Consider the following 21235-nt stretch of genomic DNA (forward strand, 5'->3'; position numbering starts at 1 on the left):
AATTATACATGGCAATGTTGTTACACGGCCATGTACAATTATACACGGCCATGTTGTTACAGGGCCATGTATATTTCAGTGTATAATTTTACATGGCCATGTTGTTACACGGCCATGTACAATTATACACGGTCATGTTGTTACAGAGCCATGTATATTTCAGTGTATAATTTTACATGGTCATGTTGTTACACGGCCATGTACAATTATACACGGCCGTGTATCTTTCTGTTTCGGTCTAAAATTTTAATTTTTTGTTATATTTTTAAAATTTTTTTAATTTAAAATAGTTGATATAGTTAAAATGGAAAATAATAATAATAATAATCATAATATAATTAAAATATATCAGTTTTAGTTCAAATATAAGTATTTATTGAGTATGTTTTTTTGGAAGATTTTGTCTAAAATTATACTATTTAGCAAAAATTTCAATACATTAATTGGATGTTTGTAAGAGAAATTTTTTTGCTAAATAGTAGAATTTTAGACAAAATTTTCCAAAAGAACATACTCGATAAATACTTATATTTGACTAAAATTGATATATTTTAATTATATTATGATTATTATTATTTTTTTCCATTTTAACTATATAAACTATTCTAAATTTAAAAAAAAATTAAAAATATAACAAAAGGTTAAAATTTTAGACCGAACAGAAAGATACACGGCCGTGTAGAATTATGCATGGCCGTGTAACAACATGGTTGTTGAGATATTTTAGATATTCAGTTTTAAATTTAGTAGATTTATATCTAGATTTGATCTTATTCATAGATTAGATTACTTAGATTTGAGTCTATCGAGTCTGTTTTGTATTGCCTATATATAGACTCCTTATTTTGATGATCAAGAAGACAATCTCATTATTTCCCCCAAAATTTCTAACATGGTATCAGAACCTATTTTTCTCATGCCGTAGATATAGCCTACCAACCCGTGTTTTTTCGGGTACATTCAACATGGATTGTACCCGGAGGTCTTGTGATTTTAAGAAGGTTTTGTGATTTTGAGATCATGCCTTCGCAAGTTATCTTTTTGCAAATCTGTCTCGTCTCGTCTCCAATCTGCCATTTGTCCACTGCTTGTCTGTTGCCTGTATGCAATCTGAAATCTTCGTTGCTTGTCTGTTGCTTGCGAGCAATCTGAAACGATCTGTCATATATCCGTTGTATGTCTGTTGCTGTCGTTGCCTGTCTGTTGTTGCGTGCGATCTGCCATCTGTCGTTGCCTGTATGTTGCCAGCATGCGATCTGCCATCTTTCATTGCTTATTTGTTGCCAGAAATCTGTCTATGATCTGCCATCTGTCTGCTGTTTGTCTGGTGCCTGCGTGCGATCTGATCTGTCCGATGTTTGCGATTTGTCTGTTTTCGGCTCCGGTGGAGTCATGTCGTTTTCGGCTTCAGTGGAGTCCTGTCGTTTTAGGCTCCGGTGGAGTCATCTCGTTTTTCGGCTCCGGTGGAGTCATCTCGTTTTCGCCTCCGGTGGAGTTATGAGGTTTTTGGCTCCGGTGGAGTCATGTGATTTTCGACTCAAGTAGAGTCATCTCGTTTTCGGCTTCGGTGGAGTCATCTCGTTTTCGACGGCTTCGGTAGAGTCATGTCGTTTTCGGCTCCGGTGGAGTCATCTCGTTTTAGGCTCCGGTGGAGTCCTGTCGTTTTCGGCTCCGGTGGAGTCATGTCATTTTTGGCTCCGGTGGAGTCATCTCATTTTCGGCTTGTTTTCGGCTCCGGTGGAGAGTCATCTCGTGTTCGGCTTTGGTGGAGTCATGTTGTTTTCGGCTCCAGTGAAGTCATATTGTTTTCGGCTTCGGTGGAGTCATCTCGTTTTTTGCTCCGGTGGAGAGTCATCTCGTTTTCGACTCCGGTGGAGAGTCATCTCGTTTTTTGCTCCGGTGGGTGGAGAGTCGACTGCTAATTTTATTTATGTTTTCTTTTTGCGTTTATATTCAAATTTCTCATCAAACTCAAGTTGGTTTCTGTTATACCACTTGAGTTTGAGGGGGATGTTGAGATATTTTAGATATTCAGTTTTAGATTTAGTATATTTATATCTAGATTTGACCTTATTCATAGATTAGATTACTTAGATTTATATCTAGATTTGATCTTATTTCTCATCTCTTCTGTTTTGTATTGCCTATATATAGACTCCTTATTTTGATGATTAATAAGGCAATCTCATTATTTTCCCCCAAAATTTCTAACAATGGTCATGTATAATTATACACTGAAATATACATGGTCATGTAACAACATGGCCGTGTATAATTGTAATGGCTGTGTACTTTCCAGGTCAACTGCCACGTCACCTCCGTCATGTCCACGTCAGCAATTTCCGTTAGTTTTTTAACGGTGTGACCAAAATTGATAAAAGTTGTTTATAATGGGACCAAAATTGATTGAAATTGTTTATATTGTGACCAAAATTGATGAGTTTTTTATATTGGGACCAAAATTGATAAATTTTTGTTATATTGAGACCAAAATTGATGAATTTTTTTATATTTGGATCAAAATTGATTAATTTTTATTATATTGGGACCAAAATTGATTTTTTCCATATATATAAAAAAAGATTCTTAAATACGTACTTTAATTTTTATTTTATTTTTCGGCAAATGTGTCACAATTCAATTTATCTAACAAATTTTCGTTTTCACTTTATTAACTAATTATTTTTTTCATAATATTTTTTATTTTATATGTAATCAGTTAATATGATACAATATTTATTAAAATTTGTATTCAAACATATATAAATAGAAAATAAAGTTTTTTAAAATGTAAAATAAACAAATAGTAAGAATATGGTATTTTTATTATAGTCCGTCGAGTTCAATATAATAGATATCATGCCAAAATGTTTCTTTTGATTTTGTTTTGAATTTTTTTTTTTTTTAAGTCTTGTATTAAAATAATATAAGATGTGATATTTTTTTTTAAAAAAAAAAAAAACAACTTTTTTTTTTTGAAAAAATAGATAATTCAAATAGTATAAATTTTGAATTTTAATGTTAAAGAAACACAAAATAGCTAATAAATGGATTGGATTAAGACTGAACTGCATACAATTCAAGAGGATAAAAAAATAAAAATAAAAAATTAAGCCTAAGTTTACAAAGTTTTCAAGAAAATAATCATTTCATAGGCAATGAAAGAAAGATTGCATGGATTAATATAATATGGATTTATTTGGCCAATACTTTCATCATTATGAAAAGATTAAAATTAAATGACCATACGTCCATCAATTAAGGAGAATGTAGTGACAAGTAAATGGAGTGTTGGAATAAAAATAATGATGACTTGGGCAATAAAATAAAATAGATAGGATTCAACCATACAACTCATTTATCTTTTTTTTTTTTTTTTTTTTTTTTTGTTCTTTATATTAATATGCAGAATGATACTCCCCCCGTCCTAAACAAGGTACAACATTTGTTTTAAATACGAATTTTTAGGTGGATAGTATTAAATAAGATAATTTAGAAATTAGGTGATATGATGGAGAGAAAAATATATATTTTATTTTTTTTATTTGAGTGATATGATGAAATAAAATATAAGATATAAATTAAATATAATTAATTATTTTTTATTTTAAAAATATTACATGATATTTGAGACATACTAAAAAAGAAATATTGTACGGTGTTTACTACGGTTTTCCCTAAAATTATCACATATCATTGAAGATTTGCATTGAGGTGCTCAAGGATCCACTCATTCTTCCAACCAAAAAAATTAGGCCGAAAATTTTGAATTTTCAAAATGCAATAATATTTTGTATTACTTTTATATTACAATTGAAATATTTTTATTTTTATTTTTTTTTATCTTTTTTTACAATAAATAAATCAATAAAATATTAAAAAATTACGTACAAAGAAAAAATAATATTTTTCTTTATGAGATATAAATAGTATTTTATTAATTAAGTACTATGTAAGATGATTGATGTTTTTATTCTTATAAATATAAAGACAAAATTAGAAGTATTTTGTTATATGTATATGAATTATATGTTTATAATATATATAAAAATAATAATGAAATGAAAGAATTTTTAAAGCTAGAAGTAGTTTCCTATTTGTTCTTATAAATATTTTTAAACGAAATTAATTATATTTGGAATGAAAGAATCATATTATAGAATAAAATGACAGATTTAGGGTGTGTTTGTACAAGCTTTTGAATTTTGAGTTGGATTTGAATAATAAAAATTTTAAATTTTAATAGTTTGTATGATGGGTGGTGTTTTGAACGTGAAATTGATTTTTAGTATAATATAAAAAATAAAAAAACAAGTGTTTGCTTTGATATTTTAAAAAAAAAAAAAAAAAAAAAAAAAAAAAAAAGACTGAACAGTATATTTAAAATTTAATTCCCAAACAAACACCTTAAAGCACACCAGGGTGGATTGAATTATAATTTACTGAAAGATATGTAAGCCTGGTCAAACTTATGGAATATTTTTATTAAATAAGTTAAATATAAAATAGGGTCAAATAAAATAATCTATCTAGTAATGCTAATGCATGAGCATGACAAAACACGGATACGCTTCACTCAATTATTTTATTTTATTTTTTATATCATCACAAACAGCAGACCATTCGAATTAAAAAAAAAAAAAAAAAAACCCATAACTGTAATTACTGAACTACCCTCTCCAAACAAATTCTTGCATTCTAACACTCGAGGAAAATTATGCATTCATTCATACATAAAAACATATATAGATATACATATATATATATTTAATTATCTGTGTGTCTCCCATGGCTTCTTCATGAATTCAATGTTCGTGTTTCTTCAAGAATCAGCATCCATGGCGGTCTTCAAAAAAAGCTTCAGATCAGATCAGATCCAACTTCAAAGAAAACCCTAATGGAGTTTCTCCCCTTTAGGTTAAAAAAAAAAATTGAAGTGGCCAACAAATCCAGACCGTCCATCTTGCCGATCGCGAAAATCATTCTGCAGTCCGCCGGAAAATTTTGGAGATGAACTACATACTTACGTACATACATAATTATATATATTACATAATTATAGATATATGGTTTAAATATTAACTTAAAATTGGGGGAAATAAAAAGATGAAGAAATTATACATATATATATATGTATGTATGTATAATATATATATATTCAATCATCTCCATGGAAGTACGATCGAAGCAGCATGACAGCGCAGCGGCGGAGAATATAAATGCGACTTCTTTGTTCTTTAACAAGAGAAGCGCATTTTCTAGTGAACCTTCTTTTTGAAGATGATGAAGAAGAAGCGTGTTTTACTCCATGGCTTCTTATCGTCGTCTTGAATGGCTGTCTCAGAAGCTCTGCCATTTCTGTTTAATTTTCTGACAATTGAGAATTGGATTGAATGGAAGAATGGAATTAAGGTCAGCAATAATGGCGAGGTGGAAAAAAATTGGGGAAGAAAGCTCGGGTTAGTGAGCTGGAGCCCAGGGATTGAAATTAGGGTTTGCATAAATTTATAGAATTGGGGGAAATGGGGATTGGGGATTGAGTGGATTTGGGGGGATGAACTTGGGCAGACTTGGAGGATTTGCATGGGAAGTTGTGGGATTGTTTCATAATTTTAAATTACAGACGTTAAAGTGTGTGTAACTGTGAGAGAGAGAAAGGGGGGGCGTGGGGATGAGAGAGATTGCGAATTTTGAATATGTATTGCGGGTACCGGGTGTGGAGGTCCGGAAAATTTTGACCGTTGATTGTCTGGTGGATTGACGGTGTGGATTCGTCCCGAGATCAGGAGCCTGACAATTATTCTCCCCAGAAGTCTGGCTTTATCACATCATGTGCTGCAATGTAGTGGTAATTTTAATTTTAATTTTATTTTTTAAATTATCTTGTTGAGAATTTATTTAAAAATAATACTAATAAATTAACTTAAACTGTTTGGACTGTAGCTCGTCTTTTTTAAATTAAACTATTTGGACTGTAGCTCGTTTTTCTTTTATTATTTTTTTTTCAATATTTTTCTTTAATACGATTTTTGATAAAGTATGCTAATTTTCATACAAAATATATTTAAAAATTATATAGCCAGAACATAATAAAATTGGAATATATATAAAAGAACACATTTCACATTTTTTTTTCAAAATTTTTATAATTTAATTTCTTTAATTATTTTTTTAAAATATTCTACTAAATTTTTTAAAATAAAATATTATATTCAATAATTATTCCATTCAATAAAATAAAGTGACCCTAATTTTTTATTTATTTTTATTATTGTTGACATATTTAATGTGCATAAAAAATACTCCCTCCGTCGTCCAATTGTGTATTCATTTGACATGGTACGAGTTTTAAGAAAAATATATAAAGATAGAAATTTTTATTTTTTTTGTAAAGAAAAATGATATTTTTTTATTAAAAAATAAATAAATAAATAAATTTGGATGACAATAAAAAAAGAAAGTAAGAATAAATTTGAATGAGGGATGGAGTATATATATATATCATATTATTTCATCCAATTAAGAAATGACTTGATAGACTTGTCATCGTAAAAATAAGAATATATATATATATATATATTTTTCCATTGAATAAATTCTAATTTTTTAATTTTATGGGTTAATAGTAGAGTTCAGTGTTGTTATTTGTTAAGTTAGTTCAAACCATTGATTGGTTTATAATTATGTCGAATATTTAGGGTTTGTTATTTTGGAACTTTGGATTTGAGTTGGGATTTTAATAGTAAAAATTTTGAATTTAACTAAGTGTACGATGTGATATAAATAGGTATTTATGTGATGTTTTGAATGTAAAAATGATTTTTCGCATAATATAAAAAAGTAAAAAATCAGGTATTTAATTTGATATTTTTGAAAAAAAAATTGATGAATATTGGAGTTGGGGGAAAATCTCCAAACACAGATTTTAAATACACTATTCATCTCATTTTTTTCCCCCAAAAACATCAAATCAAAGACCTATTTTTTATTTTTTATATTATACTAAAAATCAATTTTACATTCAAAATATCACATCAACATCTATTTATATCACATCATACAATTATTCAAATTCAAAATTTTTACTATTCAAATCTCAACTCAAAATCCAAATCTCCAAACAAACACACCCTTCAAAATTTGAAAATACATGTGGCATTTATTTGTTTAACAATTAATTTAATAAAATTTCTATACAATCAATTTATATCATATACTTTTATTTGTCTTGTTGTTGGAGAGCATATTGTCATTTTAATTATATTTGAATTTTTTAAAAAAAGAAAATCTATTTATAATCTCTTATTGCATGCTCCAACGGACATATGAAAATAACAAAAACTATTTAATTTTCTTATAAGTAACACAAATTCAATGGATGATATTAAATCGAGATATTCTTTATTTATAGTTAGTTTTAAAATTATTAATTTGGATAATGTAATGAATAATAAAATTATAGAAAAATAAAATAAAGACAAGGTGTAACGGATTGATTGGTTAGTTAAGCCAGGTCAGGATGCCATTGCCAACTGACTTTACAGTTATATACATGACACGTACACATCTTTCAAATAAAACAAAATAAATAAATAAATAATAATAATGTCAATGGTTTGTTTGGTAGAGGATTTTTGAATTGTTATTGAGGCTAGGGTTTAAATATTTTGACATAAAAATAAACAACTAAATAAATATTTTCAATGAAAAAAGAAAAAAAAAAATTAAGAAAGTAAGGCTATGTTTTTTTTTGCCAGAAAATGTAAACATATATTTTTTTAAAATTAATATATAACACACATTTATTATTTTTATATAACATATATATATAATTTGTTATATCTTAATTAAAAGAAAATATATCTTCAAATTTTTTTGTATAGAATTTTAGAAATATTAATATTATATTGGGATAAAGTAGAAATAAAGATAAAAATACTAAATTAATCCTGTTAGTATTGTATGATATAAGGTAATGACATTTGTGTAATATATTGTAAATTGGAATGATATTTGTAATGTTAGGTAGATGATACAATTACTAAAAAAAAAATGAATACTATGGGACGGAACAAAATGAAAAAATAGATAGATTGTTAAAGGACGGAGGAAGTATAATATAATAAATATACGGTGATATTGAAATTTAGTAATACTATTTTTTAGTAATAATAAATATATAATACTATTTTGGTCCGGCTCTAAGAATCTCATTTACTTTTCACGTGTTGATATTTAAATATTAATTATTATATCAAAACGTAGTACAAATTAAAAATATATATATATATATAAAAATACTTCTATTAATGTCTTATAATATTAATAGAAAGATATTTTTATAAAAAAAATTATACAAATATAAAAATATTTTTAATATTTAATATAATGATACAAAAGATAAATGTGACCATTGAAGACCGACTGATGAAGTATTAGGTGTTTTTCTTCTAGGAGATTAAAATTTTCAAATGTGCTACATACAAAAAAATAATATTGTGTATTTGGTTGATTTCTATTGTCATAAATATACATTGTATGTTATATATATTACTCCCTCCGTCCCCAAAAGTATACTTTGAGTTATATTTGGTACGAGATTTAAGAAATATTGATATTATATTGATAGTGGGTAGAAAGTATTAATAAAAGACTTTGTTGCCCTTGTGAGTTTATTAGTGTAAAAAGTAGTGACAATTGTGTAATAATAATGAAAAAGTAATAGTAGTTTTACAGTGATATGATTATTTATGGAATGAGACTATTGTTTTGGGACGAACAAAAACGGTAAACACGACTATTGTGTTGAAAATTTTTAGATAATTATTTCCGTTAAACTTACAAAACACTCTTAAATTTTATAAAATAATATTATTCATTAATTTTCTTTTCCCTTCATAAAAAAATTAATTTTATATTCAAAATATCACATAAATTCTTAGTGTTTAATTTCATTTCTTTCTTTTTATGTAATCATTCTATATAATTATATTATTTTTTTTATAAAAATATTATACTTAAACTACTATTCAAATAAAAATAAATAATAGAACAAAACATTGAAACACACGGGCCCAAGTAGTTTTGCCATTAAATTTGGTAATTGTAATTTGGCATGTGAAGTGTGGGATTTGGTAATCTGTATTGGTATTGTGTGACAAATTATTAAATTAAATTAAATTAAAATTAAAATAAGGAAAAGAAATGAAACGGTTATATGGTTGATTATATGCGATACGGTGCGATAATTGAGAGAGACAAACTCAAATCACTATAGATTCACTTGCTCAATTTCCAGATGTTTATTTATTTATTTATTTATATATATATATATATATTTATTTATTTATTATAACACCCACTCTCTCGTCCTCACTATTTGTTCTTCTAATTAATTAACTTTAATAGTTTTTTGTTATTTACTTGACAAAATTAAAATTGTCACCAAATTTTAAATTTATTCCTAATAATTAAGAATTTGTTAGGTTATGATTTGAAATTAATTTGACATAAGATGATTATTTGAATTTTCATTTAAATGATATTTTAATATAATTTTCTACAAAAATAAATTGTATATATATATATATATTTTGTTAAAAACCGTACTAAATCAATAATTTTGCTTTGAATTTGAAATATTAAAAAACCAAATATTCACGTTTTCGGTATTGCCTTATAAAATCTTCAAAGTTGTAAGAACAAATGAAAGAATACTTCATAATCAAAGATAAGTCCAAGAAAATAAAAAAGACAATTAAGACTGTTTGAACGTTTATAGGTTTTGGGTTCCATTTTTAAAACTAATTAAAAATAATAATAAAAAAATAGTTCACTTGAAAAATAAAAAAAATAAATAATAATAATAATAATAATAATCAATTTTGATTCTAACATAAAAGTTTTATTAATTTTAGTTTCATTAATCCCACCATTAAAAAATTTATAAAAAAAACTTACGTTTTCGTAACAAGATCCGACATGACATCTAAAATTAGTGGCGAATCTAGGATTTCGAATTTGGTGGGTTGATAAATTAATATAATTAAATTAAATTAAAATAAATAAATACATCAGCAAAAATTTACATTAGAAACATACAAAACTTCAAATTAACAATCTTATATATCAAAATAGTTACAAGTGTTCGCGACGAGAACTTATATTTTCGTATCGGCTGACAATAACATTTGTACTAACTTTCGTAAACCCATCACATTCTAAAAAAGTAACGAAATAATCCTTTAATAATTACTCTTTCATATTATTCCGTAATTTTTTCTTGATAATAATTATAATTGAAAATGATATTTTCATGCTATTTTTCATTGTTTCAACGTGCATTTAGATTTTTCAAAGCCCAAAATATTTTATCACATTGAACATCAATAATAAAATTACCTAATAATAATTTAAAAATAATCAATTTTGCTTCTGAAAATTCTATATGATATAATTATGCAAATAGTTGCAATATCTTTTTATTAAAAGAGAAAAGTGAAAGGAAAAAAAAAGCAAAAAAATCAATAATTCTTTTAATGAATCTTGTCAGAAACCTCACTAATTTATAAAACAAAAATAAAACTAATATTTATGAATATATTTATAATTTTAGTAACAATTAATATTATTTTTATTTATTTATTTTTTTTTTTTGGATCAATTGAACCACCTTGACTAATACATCCTTCCGCCCGTCTAAAACACACAGTCTTTTATTTCAACGGCACAACAAAAACCATCAACAAGAATAGAACAACTTCAAGCTACACTGCAATAAAGAAACACAACAAAAGCAGCCATTGACATATACCTTGTTGTAATCTTGGTATGCGAGGTTGTTCTATAAGGACATCATCTCCGGCCCTTCATCCATCCGGCCAAGCCGAATCGAGTTCACATAATCGACCGGGCTATGCGCAGACAGCCCCGGGATCGCCAGCCCAACCACCCTCAGCATAATTGACTCCCAGCATTCCGTAAAACCGGGACCGTAAATATATCCGATCAAAAATCCCCTCAACATCTCCCACGCGGCATTCGCATACGCTGCCGGGATCAAGTACCACAGCCCAAAATTCCTGTTCGGTTCTTCATCGACATTCTACACAAGCAACCAAAATACAAATTAAAATTATTATATATATACTCCCTCCGCCATTCACAAGCAACCAAAATACAAATTAAAATTAATATATATATACTCCCTCCGTCATCCAATGATGTGGTCATTTGACCGGCATGAATTTTTAAAAAATTGAATAAAAATAGAAACTTTTACTTTTTAGGGTAAAGAAAATTAGAGAAGTGACTTTTTTTTACTAAACAAAGAAAATGAATATAAATTTAGCTAAATTGCACAAAACTTACCCACATCTCACAAAATTGCACAAAATTTCTCATACTTTTAAAATCGCGTCTAACTCCCTCGTGATTTCATAAACACTGCGCCAAACCCCCTCGGTCATCTTTATTTATCAGCTTTTTACTTACACACGCTCAAATTGCGAATGAATTTTAGAATACTCATTTCTAAAATTCCTAAAGTTATAAATATTTTCATTAATCTTATATTTAGTCTTAAATATCAGTAAAAGAACTGTTTTTTTTAGGTTAAATAATAAGAATAATGACTATTTGTAATTTAAAAGTTTAGAAATAAAAATTCTGAAACTTATCGTATTTTGGGCGCATACAAATTAAACAACGTTAAATAATGAGGACCGAGGGGGTTAGAAGCAGAATTTATGAAATTACGAGAGAGTTTGACGCAATTTTAAAAGTATGGGAGATTTCATGCAATTTCGTGAAACCAAAGGTGAATTTTATGCGATTCAGTCAATAAATTTAGATAACAACCAAAAAAAGAAAAGTAAAAATAAATTCGAATGCGATTGAGTTATTATTACCTTCTCGACATAGAGGCTGTTGTAATAGAGGCAAGCGCCGAAGTGTTTGTACAAGAACGTTTTGTTGTCGTAAGGCAGCCTCGGGACGAGGTCATTACAGTACACGACGCGGAAGTATTTCTTCTGAGGATGTTCGAGATGGGCTTCCATGTAACTCCCGAGCTGTCTGTTCCCGACTCGAGGTTGTCCGAAAGTGTAAACTCCCAACAACCTCTGCATAAGCTCCGCCTCGTCGTGAAGCACTAACACAGTCGGGAAAAGTATCGCAAGAGCGCCGCCTAAGCTATGCCCCGTGACGACAAATTTCGCGTTCTCGTGCTCTTTGATCAGTTCCTTCAGCTTACTTCTGACCGTATAGTACGCCGTCATCTCCCTCATTACGGGTACAACCGCCTCGTCGGGGTTGTCTGAATTTGTCTGCTTCTTGATGCCGTTAGAAGGTCCGGCGTTTTGGGGCTGAAGATGCTCCAAGAATGTCGAGGTTTTTGCTCGACTCCCCAACCCGAGCGCCTCTAGAAAGCCCATATGGACTTTCCCGAGATTTGGTATCTCGTACCATGAGTAGTCGAAGTCGGTGATCCAATCATCGGCGTCGAATGGCTCGGTGCCCCTGAAGCTGACGATGATCAAATTCGCGTCTTTAGGCTTATCGCACGCAACAAAAACTTGCGTCGACTGTTCTTTTTGATAATCTGAAACAAATATCATAAAACAATCGAAATAATGAATTTGTTCAAATCTTAAGTTTCATATCGATACATATGCATCGGCAAATGTTACTGTACTATAAAATTTAATACAGTGGTGACAGACAATACACGATATAATTAGAAACATCATACTATTTACATATTATTTACGCTAATATAGTACTCTCGCTAATATAGTACTCTCTCCGTCTCAATTAAAAGTATCATTTTTACCATTTTCATATATCTTTTCTAGTTTAAAAAAAATAATTATACACTGATACCAAAATACATTTTTAACTTTTATTTAAATTACAAAAATGCTATTACACATAAAATTACTTTATAAATAAAGTTAAAGGTAAAATTGTCAAAAACTCTTATACACTTCTATTGACTAATAAAATACTATTATTTTTTAATCTATTGTAAAATACCAAAAAGACCCCATTGAATTGGGACGGAGAAAGTATAAATGTAGCTAGCCGTTAATATAATGCCACAAATCACATATTATTATTGATTTCAACGTAAACAGTGTAGTCTTACGGCACACTTACAAGTATAAACAGACAACACATACTTTTAAATAAAACAATATATGTTGTGTTATATAAAAATATGTGTTATTTGTCTATAGTATATATGCCGACTAAATTTGCTGATTATACTGTGTTATATAAAAATATGTATTGTATAACTGTGTTATATATGCAAACCAAGTCGCATTCTATTTCAATCTTACCGTTCCAACAGTTGTAGAAGCCCACAAAATGCATCTGTTTTAAGACAACACAAGATTAATACAACAATTAGAATACACAATCGAATCAAATCGAATTGAATAGAATCGCAATTTATTAAGACATAAAAAACGGAGGGTAGTGATGCCGGAATCCAACCTTCCAATGAAGATCAACGACGTTTCTAACAACCTTAGCGTTCTCGTATGCTAATTTGGAGGCCATCATACAAAGGTCCATTAGCGCGCGACTTCCCAATTCGAGTTGCCATTTTTTGTCCTCGAACTCAGGCTGGGTAGACAATGTCTTAACATCAAACAAGTCTATCCGGCTGTCTAAATGCCCGATAGCGCTTATGAATGTCTCGGAACCTCTCTTGGGCATCACCACAGTCCCTGTTTGCAAACAGCACGTCGAAACGAAGCTGTAGAATAAGATCAATCAAGGAAATTCTCTATTCATAGAAGCCAATATTAGTACATTCTTAACAAAACAATCAAACTACACTCATTTCATCTTCGTAATACGATGATCTACTGTTATTCTTTCAAAATCTCTCATTCAACTTTCTTCTAGAACATGAATGAATCCAAAAACTTTTATGTTCTACTAAAAAATTCACACTCTGTTTACTTATGTTCATTAAAAACTATTAGTCGTGAAGTTTTCTCTTTTACAAAAAAAATCACGTTCGAAATCTTTTTTCATACTTTTTATTGTTCACAAAATATTATATTAAATACTCAATTTTTTATTATTTTCAAATTTTTTCAATTACAAAATCCTCTATCTAAACTCACATTACCTATTTTCTATCCAAATTTTCTTCTATTCTTAAACTAATCCATAGGTCAAAAATACCTTCAAAATATTCCATCCATCGTTCGAAATCAATCTATCCATTTTAATATGTCCGAAATCAATATATTTATTTTCTTTTTTTTTAAAGTACTATTATTGCAGTAATACCAACAACATAATTTAACTTTGTTATAAAACATTTTTACATGTAAAACTATATCAATACCGAATTGAGGGAGTAATTGTTTTACGTGGGTTCAATTACCCTACCACCGATGAATTGTGTACCAACCACCGATGAATTGTGTACCAACCAATCACATTCTGTCATGTGTATTTACATTTTTTATTTTATTAATATTTTATTTTAAAAATACACATGGCTAAATGTGATTGGTCAATACACAAGAGCACAATTCATTCGGCAGGGTAAATGAACCCCTTTTACACATACACTTTTGGGACTTTCCGTACCATAACTATGTATCCATTTGTTTTTTGCACGGGGTTTTAAAAATATTAGTATTATATTGGGATGTAGTAGAAATAAATTAAAAATAACCTTATTAATATTGTGTTATATAAAAGTAATAACATTTGTGTAATATATTGTAAGTTGCAAGGGTATTTGTAATGTTAAGTAGACAGTACAATTACTATACAAAAAATAAAATGGATACTTTGTTATTGACGGGCTAAAATGGAAAAATGGATAGTTTGTTATGGGACCGAAGTACTATATAAAATATCCAATTTTTTATTATAACTAAAAATTTCAAAAACATAATATTCAACACTCATTTATAATACATCACCTATTCTCAATTCAAAATTTCATGTTCTTAAATCAATTCATAACTCCAATATACTTTCAAAACAAATCTAATCCTAAATCACCATAGAATCTAACTGCTAAAATTAAAATCCAAAACATTGCAATACACATTTAAATTGTGATCTTGACACTAAAAAAAATCAACAAACATGAAAATGGTGATGATCCATCATCTCTAACACTTCCAAGAATGTCCCAACACAAGAACATCATCATCATAATTTCAAGAATATAAAGAAAATCAAATCAGAGATACATACATACATACATACCATGAAGAAATCGATTCAGCAAACCAAGAAAATTGCCATTGAGTGATAAAAGATTCAGAACAAACTCCAAAGCACATCCCATCCACTCCATGGGCTTCCCAAAAATCTTTATGATTTTTCTCACTATGATCGACACAACTATCACCCACCTATGATCACCCCCACCCCCAGAAATCAGCTCCTCCCCAGACCACCCACCCCCACCCCCACCCCCCACTAGAAACTTCGCCCCACTCTGGGCATCATTCCACGCCAAGAACTTGAACAAATCGAAAACCCCACCATTTTCATCCCTCACAATCAAGAAATCGAAACCCTCAACGAATTCCCCTCCCCCATTCCCTTCTACACCTCCCACTTCCATTTCTCTTCTCAACTTTCTTGCGATTCGATTTCTGTTCTACCCGAATGTGGTGTAGTAAAAGAAAGCTTAAAGTGGGGTTTGCAAAATCTGAAAATAAAGATGCAATGAATGGGATTTATAGCGAACAGAATGTACGGTTCACGCGCAGAAGGAGCTTTGAATTGCGTGCATTTTGTCTCTCTCTCTGTACAGCGGCATGGCACGCAGAACGGCAAGGGCAATTCCGTCTTTTCACGCATCGGCGTCGTCTTGCAAAATCTGGATAGTCTGTGAATGTCTGTCTGCATATTCAATTTGATCGAGAAGAGAAGAGAAAACATTGGGTGTTCTTCACTACTACTCTACGCAAAGGGGAAATGATTGAAGGAAGGATCGTCGAAGAATTGGTTCGAATCGAATCGATGGGCGTAACTTCATGGATGGATTAGATTGGTATTTCTGGTTTTTTGTGCTGCTGAAACTGCCATGGGATGGGACGATTATGCACGATGACCTCGGCAGAAGGAGAAAAATTGATTTAGCTATAGATTAGATTAGATTAGATGGGGACGTTGAATTGTTGATGTAGCGTACGGAATTGGGAATTTTTGTGGGACCCACACGACCAGAACGGAATTTCTTGAGGGTTAGTTTGCAATTTCATTATTTATTACTTTTCAGGGAATATATTTAGTTGGGTATAAAGAATAAAGAAAAAAAATAAAAATAAAAATATATATTTTAATATTAAAATATGACAGATAAAAGGTAAAGTAAATATATTATACAAAATTATTAAATAATTGATAAAAAAATTAATTATATACAAAAATAGTAATTAAACAATTAATTAAAAAATGTACAAAGAAGTCCGGTAGAAGATGGCCTACCTCTAATGGTGTAAGGGATGAATTTATGACCGTAAAAACCCCGACTCTTCAAATCATCTGCTTATGAGTGTGACTTCCCGTTGGACCTGATTTTCAAATCAGAAAAAATCAGCACCCATGCAAACTGGGTGCTGCGGCCGCCAGCCCAAATAAACCCTATGACTAACTTTCGTAGGCAGTTGATTGTTCACCTCCAAATGATCTAAGAATACCATTTACACGAATATTCTTAAAAAATTTCCATGCACACATTTTTAACCATAAGGATTAAAGCAAGTAAATGTGCAGCAACTGAATAAAGTTTTACATTAGCATCCAAGCAACATGATAAGTGTATTTAGAGAGTTTTAAAAAAAGAAAAAACTGAAATCCCATATGAATAACAAGACTGGCAGTATTGCACCAAACGGTAATTCGATTACCGAGAAGGCCTTGTCAATTGTAAACCATGTACTTAGGCGTTGCACTGAATTTTTGATAACCTTTGATCACCTTATTGACGGCGTCCAAGAAATCTTTCTCCGTCACTGTTTTCCTTCTTGCTCGGATCGCATACATCCCGGCCTCAGTGCACACACTTCTAATATCCGCCCCTGAAAAAAATGCATACCACAGAATATCGAATAAACCAACCTTGATGCAGGGGCTAATGTCATCAGCAGCTAAGAAAAGAAACTCTTATGAAAATTTACCGGTAGAGTTTGGGCATAGACGAGCGAGAAGTTCGAATCGAATATCCCTCTCACAGTTCATTGTTCGTGTATGAATCTTGAAAATCTGTGTTCGGCTTTCTAGATCAGGCAATCCAAACTCCACTTTGCGATCCAGACGTCCGGGACGAAGCAGTGCTGGATCGAGAGTATCGGGTCTATAATAAATAAATAATAAACAGAAAACATAAATTAGTATGTAGAACATCAATATTTGCCAACCCCATAAATTATGGTAATCGAAAGGTCAAACATAACCTGTTGGTTGCCATCAGGACTTTAATATTTCCACGAGCGTCAAACCCATCTAGCTGATTGACAATTTCGAGCATTGTCCGCTGAACCTCGTTGTCTCCACCAACCCCATCATCAAATCTTGCACCACCAATAGCGTCAACCTCGTCGAAAAACACAATGCAAGCCTTTTTAGAGCGTGCCATCTGCCAGTGAATAATGAAATGTATTAGCTAAGTCATGTTCGACCACGAGAGTAGAATGTGTTGATAGAATTGGAGGGTAATGAACCTGGAATAACTCCCGAACCATCCGAGCTCCCTCGCCAACATACTTTTGGACAAGCTCACTTCCAATAACACGAATAAAACATGCATCAGTTCTATTAGCCACAGCCCTGGCTAGTAGAGTTTTACCTGTACCGGGAGGACCATAGCATAGGACACCCTTTGGTGGATCAATTCCCAGTTTCACAAATTTTTCGGGATGAAGCATGGGCAGCTCGACAACCTTGCCAAAAAATTATAAAAACATACATACCATATAAGCATCTGATGAAGGAGGTAAAAGGTCAGCAAGAAATCAACTTTTGTTTATCCAAAAAATAGGTTATGGCAACTGGTATGTACATTAAAAGCAGGCGAAACTATATCTATTATCGTACCTCTCTCATCTTTTCAATTTGCTCCTTACAACCACCAACATCATTATAGGTTACATCTGGTTTTTCCTCAACGGTCATCATTGTAACACTTGGATCAATTTTGGGAGGCAAAGGAATTTGGATTTGGTACTTATTTCTGTCAACACTGCAATAGAAAATTTAATTGGAAAAAAAATTATCATAATAGCTAAGGACAGCAGCAGTTAAAAATGAACTCAAGTTTTAAAATACTAGCATTAAAAAAGTAAACACATAATATTAATATCACCAGAATATGCAACGTAAAGTGTAGATTATGATTTTATTTTTGCATTGTCTACTTGTAGAATCATAGAGTGGCAAGATCACTTTAGTCTCTGCTAAAAATACAGAGAAAAACCACTCAACAATGAAAATTGTCGTGTATGTTTCTAATTGGATCAATTGCACATGATGGATTAATGCATCCATCCCCATATGAAGGAGTTGAGCAAAGATTTCTCAGAAGACCACAGAATTTTACCAATGTGTTGAATGACCTAAAAATCATACTCTTCACTTCAATTATTACACTGCTGTGGGATCTGAAGGAAATACCAAAATAGAATGATCTTACCCAACTCTCATGCCTTCTTCAATATCGGTGGGTGAGACCTTATCACCTAATCCAACAACAAACTGCAAAAAGAAATGGCAATTGACTAAACAAATTGTAACAAAAAATTGTTATGAGAGAGGAAAGAAAGAAAGGATCCAGAAAAATCATCCAGCAACCTGTCTATCCAATGGTAAAAATAGGGAAATTATTCAATACACAACCCAGCCCTTTTATAGAGGAAAGCCATCAGGATAGGTCTTACTTGCCTTAGCGATTTGCTTGACATTGATGACATATTTTGCATCTTCTGTGTTCGGATCAATGATCTTCGTACATCTTGCAACCTAGTAACAAAAATGCGGTTAAATCCATAAAATAGGTTAATACGATAGATTAGTTATAACTATAGGCCTTCCTTGATTATAAAAGTAACCAGAAAGAGAGAACAATAAAGCACAAGAACTACGCATACCTGCAAAGGTTGTTCTTCCTGCATCATTTGCTTATCAGATACAAGATCCCATTGACTGGGTGCAGCTAGACCAGTGTCAGATTCCTTGATACCTATACATCAAGAATTGTATCTAATCAACATTACAAATCCCAAACACAACAAATGACCATTGCACTTCGATAGCCAATAGAAAATAACCACAAAACAGTCATCAACCATCCAGAATTCACATCTCATATGGTGAATAAATAATTATTGCAAAGTATGTCCTTGCTTAGCAAAAATACACACACGTTCAAGAAACTAGCCAAAACAGGTTACGCAGAGAATTGGGAAAAGATACAAACCACACAAGTCGTTAATCTTCTTGGCCATCTCCTTGATTTCCTTCTCAGCCTTCTTTATAGTTGTGGAATAAGGCCCCAATCCCTGCATATAACATTAGATGAAACTATCAATAAAAGAACGCACACACTCCATTAGAGATAGAGACTTCAACATGGAATAAATTTTGTTCTTGGTGACCACTTTAGTGTCTCAAAAGACTTTTTTTTCCCTCAATATAAACAAAGTGTTTCAAGTTAAGCTAAGAAAAGGCAATTTCAACTAATAAATAGTCTGCCATGGATTAAAATCTCAGGATGTGGATGCTACTAATCAAATGAAGCTTAATTTTCCTAAATTGGATCCATACTAGAACGAACCTAACTTGGACCCTCAAACTCACTTAATCTCGACGTCTTCGTAAAGCAACTTAAGCAACAGGTTGTAAATAAAAACCAGAAACCTCACACCATTAGAATAGACCACACACACACCCAACTTGCAACAATCTGAGCTAGAGCTCATTCTTCCGTATCCACAAAATACACAGATCCAAATTATCACTCGACAATCCTAAAAGTCGTTTTAATCCCCAATTCTCAACCCAGAAATGACAACCTACAAACTCAAAAATCGCGCATAAAACTATAGCTGCAAATTAGGGTTCCGATACAGCCATTAAAATAGGAAAAAACTTACATAGGTCTTGAGGAGAGCAATATCATCTTCGTCGAGGGGCTTAGGGTTCTTCTCGTCCTTGATCTCATCCTCAGGCTCAGGCACCATTTTCGAATTACTTGGATTTGATCAGATCTTCGAGACGATATTCGAAAATTTCACTTGAGGAAAGCTTTCTTGCACAAAAAGTAGACTATGGAGAGATGAGAGAAGTTTACCGATTATAAAAGAGAAATAAACTAAGCGCAATTTATTAATGGGCCATTACATTCTCGGCCCAATAGAATGTGATCCAGAAATCAAATTAATATTATATTCTTGAGCTACAAAAGCCCAAAATATTCAATAAATTAGATTTATTATTAATATCAAGGCTCCATTTAGACAGATTTTTGAAAAAATTTTAAAAATTTTGAAAAAAAAAATAATAATAATAATAAAATAATATTTGATTTGATATTTTGTAAAAAGAAATATATTAAATGTGTTACTTTTTCTCAACCAATGAAAGCTGATTATATAAACAAAATACACCCTAAAAATAGCAAAAAAAAAATATAGTTTGGTGCTGAATTGGATCTTCCTGGGCTCGGGCTCGGGCTCGGGCTCGGGCTCGGGCTCGGGCTCGGGCTCGGGCTCGGGCTCGGGCTCGGGCTCGGGCTCGGGCTCGGGCTCGACTTCCAAACAATGATGGAACCAACATTCGATTTTTGGGTGGCAAAATGTCAGTTAATTTCTAAAACTTTTATTAACATTGTTTTCGATATCTTGAGTTTGGGGGAATTTTTGCAAAATGTATAAAAATATTTCTATTTTTATATATATATAAAAGAAAAAATATATAATTTGAAGTTCTTGCTTACAAAGGTAATGAGTTCTTATCCAATAATTTTATTATTTGGAAATCATAGTATTCTTGAAAATGAAAAATTTTAAATATAAATAAAATATTTATATATGGAAAATAGATAGACATATAAATAAAGATATTTTGATGGACTACTTATAAAAAATTAGAAATTTAATTAGAATTGATTTATACTTATTAAGAATTTAAGATAAATAAATTTCCTAAAAAAAATAGTGATGAGTACAAAACAACAATAAAATAA

The 21235-nt window shown here is 30.7% G+C and overlaps 2 protein-coding genes across 5 annotated transcripts; both read right to left on the reverse strand.

Moving 5' to 3' along the window:
• Positions 1-10688: 10688 nt before the first annotated feature.
• Positions 10689-16115, reverse strand: LOC127243223 (triacylglycerol lipase OBL1). Of its 4 annotated transcripts, none has more exons than XM_051263132.1 (5): positions 15238-16115; positions 13501-13736; positions 13344-13377; positions 11910-12601; positions 10689-11104 (listed from the first exon to the last, which is right to left on the reverse strand). In XM_051263132.1, the coding sequence occupies exons 1-5, from the start codon at positions 15611-15613 to the stop codon at positions 10844-10846; spliced, it is 1599 nt and encodes a 532-aa protein (XP_051119089.1). In that variant the 5' UTR covers positions 15614-16115; the 3' UTR covers positions 10689-10843. The 4 variants fall into 4 exon arrangements, with proteins under 4 accessions (XP_051119089.1, XP_051119090.1, XP_051119092.1 ...); XM_051263133.1 differs by having other exon boundaries at positions 15250-16112; XM_051263135.1 differs by having other exon boundaries at positions 13501-13765; positions 15250-15443.
• A 634-nt stretch (positions 16116-16749) lies between these two features.
• On the reverse strand, positions 16750-20330 carry LOC127243224 (26S proteasome regulatory subunit 7). The gene is made up of 10 exons (XM_051263136.1): positions 20145-20330; positions 19469-19550; positions 19140-19231; positions 18934-19011; positions 18686-18747; positions 18091-18235; positions 17718-17936; positions 17451-17632; positions 17175-17350; positions 16750-17075 (listed from the first exon to the last, which is right to left on the reverse strand). Exons 1-10 carry the CDS (start codon positions 20229-20231, stop codon positions 16918-16920), a joined length of 1281 nt encoding a protein of 426 aa, XP_051119093.1. The 5' UTR covers positions 20232-20330; the 3' UTR covers positions 16750-16917.
• Between the last annotated feature and the right edge of the window lie 905 nt (positions 20331-21235).

Source organism: Andrographis paniculata, unplaced genomic scaffold (genome assembly GCF_009805555.1).
Source record: "Andrographis paniculata isolate CXL003 unplaced genomic scaffold, ASM980555v1 Contig95END, whole genome shotgun sequence".
Lineage (NCBI taxonomy): Eukaryota > Viridiplantae > Streptophyta > Magnoliopsida > Lamiales > Acanthaceae > Andrographis > Andrographis paniculata.